This window comes from Lactuca serriola, chromosome 8 (assembly GCF_051521515.1).
Source record: "Lactuca serriola cultivar US96UC23 chromosome 8, Lser_US96UC23_V15, whole genome shotgun sequence".
Taxonomy (NCBI): Eukaryota; Viridiplantae; Streptophyta; class Magnoliopsida; order Asterales; family Asteraceae; genus Lactuca; species Lactuca serriola.
In genome coordinates, this window is record NC_136415.1 from 38,186,425 (window position 1) to 38,197,038 (window position 10,614).

The 10,614-nt window shown below is 35.0% G+C and overlaps 1 protein-coding gene and 1 long non-coding RNA gene across 2 annotated transcripts; both read left to right on the forward strand.

The window, feature by feature from the left end:
- The first annotated feature begins 4,549 nt into the window (after positions 1 to 4,549).
- Positions 4,550 to 7,847, forward strand: LOC145066815 (uncharacterized). The gene is made up of 2 exons (XM_079014080.1): positions 4,550 to 5,999; positions 6,085 to 7,847. The coding sequence occupies exons 1-2, from the start codon at positions 4,550 to 4,552 to the stop codon at positions 7,845 to 7,847; spliced, it is 3,213 nt and encodes a 1,070-aa protein (XP_078870206.1).
- A 66-nt stretch (positions 7,848 to 7,913) lies between these two features.
- On the forward strand, positions 7,914 to 8,881 carry LOC145070794 (uncharacterized). The gene is made up of 3 exons (XR_013690076.1): positions 7,914 to 8,059; positions 8,144 to 8,583; positions 8,652 to 8,881. It is a non-coding gene; the product is annotated as an uncharacterized LOC145070794 (long non-coding RNA).
- The last annotated feature ends 1,733 nt before the right edge of the window (positions 8,882 to 10,614 follow it).

Genomic DNA, 10,614 nt, shown 5'->3' on the forward strand with positions numbered 1-10,614 from the left:
TTAAGAAAGACACGTGTCATATGCATAAACAGATAAACCCCATGTACACACCCTTCTTCTTCTTTTTCTTTTCATATTTTTGTTTGTAACAAAGATACCCTTTGTACGCTATGCATAAATAGATGTAACCGACCCGCTTACATCATCTATTTTTCATAATATTCAACGTTTGGTGTATTTTTGCCATGCTGACGGTACAAAGAAACGAAGTGGGAACCACATGTAAAAAGATATCGACAAATGACTTTTTATGGAAAATATACAAGGTGGAAATATAATACTCTACATTCGCCACTGCATGTACCCTGCTTCTTCATCTCTACAAAAACCAGCTTCATCTCCTCTCCATCGTCCCATCTTCACACTCTACTCCTCTCCTTAATTTACAAATCCAAGCACCACAGCTCTGAAGCCAGATCCCAAACGATGGACCATTTAGATTACAATCCACATGCACGTATTCTTGGTGGAAGAGTCGAAGAGCTTTCCGATCTTGCAGGAGAGGAAGAACAACCCCCTACACTTAATCCACGACGTGCTTGGTGAGTTCTATTTCTTGTTATAATTAGATTACATTATTCTGGGATCATGACTACCGTGACTCTGTTTTTTTATTTAAGTACAAATGCTTGATATACTGGTTTTAACTCGGTATTGAATTGTTGTGAATAAGGTTAGGAGGTTTTGTGGCTTTGTTGTAGTCGATATTGGTTTTGTAGTGTAGTCTTGGTGGTGGCGGCGGCGGCGGAGAGGGGGGGCTCGAGTGATGGCTGGTGATTCCGAGCAAATTTTCCCAAGCTTTCATATAATTCTCTATCTTTAAATTATTCCAAACACACCCTGACCCTGGTATAGTTTGTGGGTGGTGGAGGAAGAAGAATGTGGGAACGTGGGTTTTGATTCGGTGCTCGATGATTGTGAATAATGTAAGGAGGGTTCTGGCGATGGCGTGGTCGCTAATTAAGGGTCGTCGATTTCCTTTTAATAGTGTGGTGGTGGTTATGACGGCGGTGGCAGGAGAGGGGAGGTGTGGGTGGCGGTTGGATCAGTGGTGGAGGTGTAGTGATGGCGGTTGGTTCCGATCCTAATTTTTCCATGGCGGGAGGTGGATAAAGGAAAGGAAAAGGAATTATGGGGGATGAGTTTGACTTTTTGTGAGGGTGTACTTAAATTTAATTCGTTGAATATTTTCAACATATGATCAATTTTAGCTCACTTTGTAAATTGTTCTTCGCTTTTCAGATTCATGATACATTTATTTCATGATACATTTATTAATGTGATGATATTTGTGTTTTATTTCAGGATTCATGATTACTCAGCAATCTTGTATCTAATGTACACTGCAACTCTTGTTACCATCTACTTACCAATCATATCACTTATTCAAGTGAAGTTTCAAAACCAAAAAAAAACTCCTTTTGAAACAAGTGGTTTCTTTATGAACTTATCGGTTGTTGCTTTATGCATAGCTACAGCCACTTCAGGAGTCCTGTTTTACATAAACCATCGGTTGCAAAACTCAACAATGCAGGACTTCTCTCTTGTTCATTACATGATCCTAAAAGGAGTGTTTTCCTTCTTTGGCATCCTCACCCCTGTTTCCCTCGTCCTCGTCTTAATCATCCCTAACAAGCTTGATTGGATTAGATACGTAATTATATGTGTACTCCTTGGGGTCGTAGCCATATCTAACTTCCGTGTCTACAAGAGGTTAAATGACATGGAAGACGAGATCAACATGGAAGCTCATCAAATGGTCTAAAAGTGCCACATTTGAAATTATATCGTTCGTGAGAATTACAAGAAGACATTTTCATATACAGGTTTCGTTATGTCATTAATATGTTTATTGAATAATTCAGGCAATTGTTATTCTATTTCTTAAGATGAAACATCCACAATTATAGTTTTTGTAATATATTAGAATGTTTGTAATATCTTTGTGTGTTTGTAATTTGCTTTTTTTAGAAAGACACGTCATCTATTGTTAATTTGTGACAACTTTTTTCTTTTATTTATAACATGGTCACAAGGCGAGCACCAACATTTATATCTTTCACAAAGCTTTCCCGAGTATTGAACATGACACAACTTTGTAACGTGCTTAGCGTCATCATACAACAAAACTAACCCCAATCGTTTATAATGATCAATTAGTATCATCGTGCCCAATTAAATCAAACTATAGTGAGGATGTGTACCTTAACCAATGTTTTAAAAACCGGTTTAAATCGGTCGGTCGAACCGGTTGGACCGGGAACCGGTGGAGAGAACGGTTCAACTATTACCGGTTTTATATTGATTTCTGAACCGGATTGAACCGGCCGGTTTTTTGAAAAAACCGGTTGAACCGGTTAAATTGAATAAAAACACATGAAAAAAAACAATTTACATAATAAACTTTGGTGAATTTTTTCATATGTATTTAGTTTTTTCTAAATAAAAACATATGATAAATGTGATAAATTTTTTTGATGTGTTTGTATTCATTTAAAACTATATTTTGTTACGGTATTATACTTTATTTCTTTTTGACGTATATGAATTGATGTAAAACACTATAACTTATGGTTATGTGTTATTTATCTACAAAATAGAGGATTTAGCCACTCATGGCAATAGAATAACAATCACAAAAGTCCAATTGCATTAAGAAACTAACAAATTACTTTGGAAGATAAGAAGAATGTGTATCCAAGCTCCCAAAATCGCCTCCTCTAGTCTCTAATGGTAGAAAATCAAAGTGATAGCTGAAAGATCCAACCCCCAAGGTAAATGGTAAGCCAAATGACCAAAATGCCAAAAACTGGGCAGTTGCGCGGGTGCCCGCGCACGTGAGATTCCACCCTCGCAAGTGTTGTTGGAATGCTATTAGCTCATTTTTCCTCCACTAACCATTCCACTACCAAAGATTCCATTTGTCCCCTCCATATCCCACATGATTCAAATTAATCAATCATCTTTTAGCTTCAAATATGGATGCTCCAAGCCCAAAATAATAATCCATAACCCATCTTCGCAAGCCTACTTCATCCAAGTCTTTAGCTTTTTAAGCTCAAATCTCCTTTAATGGATCTGCAAAGCCCAATAATGCCTCAGAAGCCCACAAGTCCCATTCCAAGTTAATCCACAACTGCAACAAGCTCCAAAACCCTACAAAATACCTCATGCAAAATAAAAAGTCCCCGATACGAATCCATGATAAAGAAAATAAATAAAATACAATGCTTTATTGATAAAAAGATCTAAAAATCTAAAATAAACTAATAAAAATAAGAAAATAAAATAAGCTATCAATACCTAATAATATTTTGGATCATATAATTTTGAATCATAATATTATGGATAATCATTTGTTATCAAATTATGTTTGATCATAATATATTCAACTAAATCAAGTTTTTCTTCAAAATATTTTAGATCATAACAAATTAATGATCATAATCATATTGATTCGTAACGTTTTTAGATCACAAATATTTTGAATCGTCTAATTTTGGATCATATCGTTTTCAATATTTTTATTTTTAAACATGTAATATTTTAAAATAAAATCTGATAGCTAAATAGCCTTACTTTTGGGGGGGAAATTCAAAAAAAATTAAAATATATGATATATAGCAACGCTTTAAAAAGATTTTTGATTTTGAGATGGAGAATTTTTCACAACTTAGTTTTTTATATATGTTGGTTTATATTATTTTCAATCAAATTAAGTTTTTCATATATAAGTTATGGTTCATAAACAAAATTTTATTTTATAACATACTTTTATATAACATATTTTGTATCGCATCATATGTTTTGCAGTTTTGTCTTTATAATCGGTCATGATCCAAAATTCGACTTTTTTTTTAATGTTTTCAAATTTGAACTCGTTTTTGTAGAGAAAAAAAAATAAGAACGTTCGTGTTTTTAGTTTTTTCTTTTTAATAAAAAAAATAGTGATAAAATAAAATTTGGGGAAGAAATAAAAACAAATGTCTGGTAGTGAGACACGTGTCACGTGTGCCTAGTGCATGGATGATTATTGGCGTTTGGAGTAATATTATACTGAGTTATGCGTTAATTATTTTTGTTCCTACTGGACATGGAAGTGGAAATTATATATATAATAAATTGAGCGGACGCTTATGTACAGTGACTTTTTGCTTTTCCGATTTTGGCCACACGATCGCTGCCTTTTCTCTATGTTTCCTCCCACAATTTTTGTTTTTCTGAATTCTACCACATGACCTTCACAATTATCTCCATATCCTTTTATATATATCTATATAATATATAATTCCGTCGCACGTGTTATTACTTTGTGGATTTGATTTAATTTTCTTGCCTACGTGGTTTTTTCGTGTCGTCTACCGGATGCTCCTTGGTTTTCTTGCCTCCGCTTTCTTTGTTCTCCAGTTATCTATCTGCTCTAGGTATTTTTCTTCTGCCGCTTCTTCATCATCTGTCGATTAGGGCTTTTGTGACTGCGTCTTTAATTTTTGTTTTCTTCTTGCTTATGGTAAATTTTTTCAGCTTTTAATTTCCTTGATTTCTGATTATGAATAACTGTCGAAAACGTAAGCTTAGTCACTGTGGGTCTCCCTCTTTTGCTTCTGTTGCTCCTCTTTTGCGCAGGAGTCGACGATCTCGATTTTTTACTTCTGTTGCGCTTCCTACGTATTATGACTGTGGGGATTGTATATGTGTTTGTGAATTTTGTGGAGCTTTGTTTTGGTATATTGAAAGGCTTGGAAATCGTCGTCAAACTAATCGTCCTAAGTATAATCACTGTTGTAAAGGAGCTTCTGTTGTGTTACCTCTTCCGCGAATGCCTCCTCCTGAACTTTATAACCTTTATACAGATGCTAATTTTTTGAATGACATTAGAGGTTATAATAGTATGTTTTCCATGACGTCTTTTGGGTCTATTGTTGACGAGGATATTAACAACGGTCATGGTCCATATGTTTTTAAGGTTTCTGGTCAGGTTTGTCATTGGATAGGGTCTTTGTGTCCTGATGAGTCTAAAGGTCCAAGGTTCTTGCAGTTGTATGTTGTCGATACTGCTAATGAGGTTTCTAATCGGTTGAAAGCCTTTCACACCTCTACTAAAAAAGGTTTAGATGGTGCTGTTGTAAAAATTCTAATGGAATCCCTTTCAGTTCATAATGAATATGTTAGGACATTCAAAACAGCTAAAGAAATGGCTGAAGCTATGAAATTAGATTCCTATGCAGTTCGTTTGTTCAGTGACGTCCCTGATCGTAGGTATGGTTGCCCAGCTGCTGGTAGTTTAGGTTGTATTGTTACTGGCGATGACAGTAATTGTAGCAAGTATGACATCATTGTTCACTCGAAATCTGGTATTCCTCAACGAGTAAGTAAACTTCACCCAAGTTATATGCCACTACAATATCCTTTGCTTTTCCCATTTGGTGAGGAGGGTTGGTCTCCACGTTTGAAATTACGTAATGAGACGGGGAACAGTGTTAGGAACCTCACGGTAAACATGTATTATAGTTATCAAATCCATGCACGTCGAGGTATGTATTCTCTTATACTCAATTCCGGTCGGCTTTTCCAACAGTACCTTGTCGACGCTTATACTTGTATTGAAGCTGGTCGGTTAGATTATGTTTTAAACAATCAGGACCATTTACGATCCGAATTTTTGTCCGGTCTTTATGATGCCCTCTCTAAAGGGGATAGAGAGAACCGTTTCGTGGGTAAACGTGTTTTCTTACCTGCATCATTTGTTGGTGGTCCCCGATATATGTACAGTCATTATCAAGATGCCTTATCGATTTGTAGAGTGTATGGGAATCCACAATACTTTATTACATTTACATGCAATGTCAAGTGGCCAGAGATAAGACGACACATGGAAAGTTATGGCCAGCGTGATGCTCACAATAGACCTGACATCATAACTAGGGTTTTCGAGATGAAAGTGGCTGCCTTTATTAACTTTCTAAAAGAAGATAAAACTTTTGGCGAAGTTCAAGCACGTAAGTATCGTTAGTTTTTGTTTCCTACTACTTATATCTTCTGTTTACGGTTTCTAAAGTTTTCTCTCATCTTTCTATTCTCCAGATTTGTACACTATTGAGTTCCAAAAGCGAGGATTACCGCATTGTCACACACTTCTGTGGGTGTCGAAATCAGATTCTATCCAAGAACCTGCTGATATTGACAGCTTTATAAGTGCTGAACTTCCAGATCCTGTTTCAGAAGCATTGTTGCATCGGACAGTGACAACGTGTATGATCCATGGTCCGTGTGGTCCGTTAAATAATAAAGCTCCTTGTATGAAGGATGGGAAATGTAGCAAGCGTTTTCCGAAACCGTTTCGTGACGCTACAACTTTTGATGACGAAGGTTACGCACACTACAAAAGGGATGCAGTGAGACGTCATACAATGCAAAATGGTATTGTTATCGATAACGGATATGTTGTCCCATATAACAAGCGGTTGTGTAGTCGGTTCGATGCGCATATAAACGTCGAATATTGTGGCTGGAATATGATGGTCAAATATCTATTCAAATATATTTCAAAAGGGGTTGAACGTGTTAGATTTGTTGTTCAAAAGAGTGAGGCGGCCGACTCTGGTGATCCAAATTCACAGGTTCGAGTTTTGAACGAAGTCCAAAACTTTCTAGATGCACGTTATATATGTCCTCATGAGGCCGCATGGAGAATTTTTAATTTCGACATCCATCGACGGAATCCCCCTGTCATGATATTACCTGTCCACTTACTAAATATGCAACATGTTATGTTCAAAGAGGCTGGTAGAATAGAAGATGTCCTTCGCAATCCTGGTTTTGCAAGAACACTACTACTTGGATGGTTTGACAGCAATGCAAGAGATCCACAAGGTCGAGATCTTACGTATATAGACTACCCAAATAGATACGTGTGGGATGCTAGATCAAAGGAATGGGGACAAAGAGTTTTAGAATCTTCAAAAAGTATAGGTAGGCTTGTGTTTGTCCATCCATCTTCGGGAGAGTTATTCTATCTTCGGATGTTACTCTGTCATCAAAAAGGATGCACATCTTATGAAGATGTTCGTACGGTGCATGGTCATCTTCATCCAACTTTTCGAAGTGCATGTAACGCACTAGGGTTAATAGGTGAGGACATGGAATGGCTGACGGCCTTCATTGAAGCTTCATCATGGGCTACTTCTTCACAGTTACGTTCCCTCTTCTGTCATCTATTGCTTTTTTGTGATGTAAGTAATCCACAATCACTTTGGGATGTTGCATGGCGGAAGATGATAGATGATTACTTGCTTAAACTAAAAACCGAGTTCCCAGATAAACGATTTCATATGAATGATGATATAGTGCAGCAACAACTGCTTTTTGAACTAGAAAATGCACTCCGATCTTCTACACCTTCTAGATCGTTAGCTGACTTCCATTTACCCGTGCCAAATCCGGATACTATTGTAGTCCTGCAAAATCGTCTCTTGCTAGAAGAGTCAAGTTATGATAAGGAGTCCTTGCAACACCAACACTCACAAATGTTTCTACAATTAAATGAAGATCAGATGCGTATTTATAAGACCGTTGTCATATCCGAAGAAAACAAAAAACAGGTGTTGCTTTTTGTGTACGGACATGGCGGGACTGGAAAGACATTTTTATGGACTACATTACTTGCATACTTCAGGTCTATTGGGAAAATCGTTCTTGCAGTGGTTGCTTCGGGAATTGCATCTCTACTTTTGCCTTCTGGAAGAACTGCTCACTCACGGTTTAACATTCCAATCAATTTGGCTGAAAAAAAATCATGTGACATCAAGATTCATAGTGAACTGGTGGTATGTTATCTACCTCTATAACAACCTTCTGACATACTATTACCAAAACTACAATGATATAAGAATCTATAAATACAGGATAAAACATTCAATGTAAAAGCTACACTGACAACAATCACATTCAAAGACTGCTGGTTCTAAGTACTATGCACAACTTGCAAAGATCCGATTTTCAGGAAAAGCAATTACTGGAGTTGCAGTGCTCACGGAAAAACACCCTCACCCATATTCTTGTAAATATCACTATGTCCCAGAAATGTAATACCAGCAAAAGTTATTTATGCTAAGTTTTATTAACACATAATAACCCCATACAGGTATAAACTAATTACAACTCTGACGGACCCAACGGGTTCTCTAACTACAATCATGACCGATGGCGCGGCTCAAAAACTAATTGGTGCTACACCAGAAAAACTAATGACTGATGATCATGAAAGCAATAAAAAGCTCCCACCAACACTTATCAATGATCACGAGGGCACATCAAAGACTATGTCAATCCAAATGCTAAAAGGCTCTACAACTGAAAACATTCGTTTCATAATTGTTGACATACATGAAGTAACCATGGTTAATCAGTCAGTTGCACCGGTCACACCAACACAAGTTTCAACAACTACAACGACAGCAACACCAATCACTCCAGCAGACCTTCAAGGTTCCGCAAATGTTGAAATCAATCCTATACTTGGAATGGCATCTACAACATCACAAACATCACACACAACAAGAACATTGACATACGACACCGCTGGTACTTACATATCCACTTTACTTGGATAAAAAATGTCAATTTATAACTCAGTTTTTATTACCATACAGCTGAATCTGTACTGAAGAAACAACCGAAGCGAGGACGTTGAGCAGAGTAAACACCAACCTCACCTTATGTTGTCATCCCAAATTTCTGCTTATGTACCATCCGATATAAAAGGCAGTAGGTTATATGTAAACCACTTACCCCTCTAACAACTGTACTCTATCAGGATTACAAACATGTAACCGTCATTTTGCACTATGGATTGTAAACACATACTCCACAAAGTAATGAACCTTTTGTATAAAAGTATTATTAAATATTCCAAAAGAAAGTAATATCGTTAAAAAAAAAAACGTCATTCCTACCACACAGTAAATCATTCACAAACAAAACATAAAGTAAGCAATATCAACTCAGAAATAAAATCTTTTTAGTCATCTTATACAAATAAAAACTTACCACATAATCAACATGTAAGAAAAAAATTAAATCATACTCACCTCACTACAAAATCCTTACACACAAAATAAAACTCAAAATAAAAACAACAAATGTTTACTTATCATATGCTACCTTTGAAATTCACGGCAATCCCTTTCATTCATAGCTAATATTTTGAATACTATATATTTTCAAATTAAACTTTGATATCCTTTTCAAAATAATTTTTATAAGTTATGTATGACTACATTCCAATTCGTCTGCTATCACTATTTCTTCAAAGATCAAGTTCACATCATAGTGTTCCAAATCTCTGCATCATCACAGTCTAATACGTGCTTTTCTACATCAAGTTAGCAAAGTCTTTTGAGTTAATAATGGGTTATTGCAAATCATGTGATTATCGAGTTAAAAATGACTTATTCTGCAAATTATGTGATTACCGGTTTAGAACAATTAACTTTAGACTCGGAAATATTGGTCTGCAAAAGAAAAGCTTAAAAGTTAATTAATTTACTGCAAATCAATAATTATAGGTTTTTTTTATAGAAAAATGATGTTGACACAATAAAACTTTAGAAAATATCCATAAAACAACATTGTACTTTATAAAAATATGATTTTTCACATTCTTTACAAGGAAAAGTACAATGTTTTGTTGTGTGAGTATGTGTTGTTTGGGAAAGTTTGTATCTCTGTTTATAGATTCTTAAAAACTGTTTTGCCCCGATTTGATTAAAAAAGTTGTGATATGTGTAAATTGTGGGTTAAAAATAACACAAAAAGTTATTTTTCGTCTTTATTTTGGATAAAGGGCATTTTGGTCTTTTTATATAAAAATGAAATTTAACATTAAAACTTTAGAAAATATTCAAAAAATAACACTACATAAAATATGCAAAAAATCTTAATTTCATTCCGGTGACGTATTTTATTAAGAACATGTTTTCTAGAATAGTAGACAGGCTCATATTATGGAAGAAGGGCATTTTGGTCGTTTTATAGAAAAATAAAATTTTACAATAGAACTTTATAAAATATACAGAAAATAACATTGTACTTTATAAAAAAAATATGATTTAACATTTTTTACAAAGGAAACTACAATGTTTTGCTGTGTGACTATGTGTTCTAAAATAAAAATTGCAACGCATGTGACTGTTTTGCCATACAAGAAAAGGTTATTAAGAAATCTAATTTTCATTCCAATGACATATTTCCTTAAGAACTATTTTGCCCCGATTTGATTAAAAAAATTATTAGATGTGATACGTGCAAATGGGTGGTTAAAAAGATAAGAAAAAGTTTTTTTTTTTTTTTTTTTGTATAAAGGGCATTTTGGTCTTTTTATAGAAATATCAAATTTAACAATAAAACTTTAGAAAATCTGCAAAAAAATAGCATTGTACTTTATAACAATATGATTTTTAACATTTTTTACAAAGGAAAATACAATGTTTTGCTGTGTGACTATGTGTTGTAAAAAAAATTTGCAACGGATATGACTATTTTGCCCTGCTCAGAAAACTACTCTTAACTTTAATAAAAAGCAAATAACATGTTTTCTAGAATAGTAGACAGGGT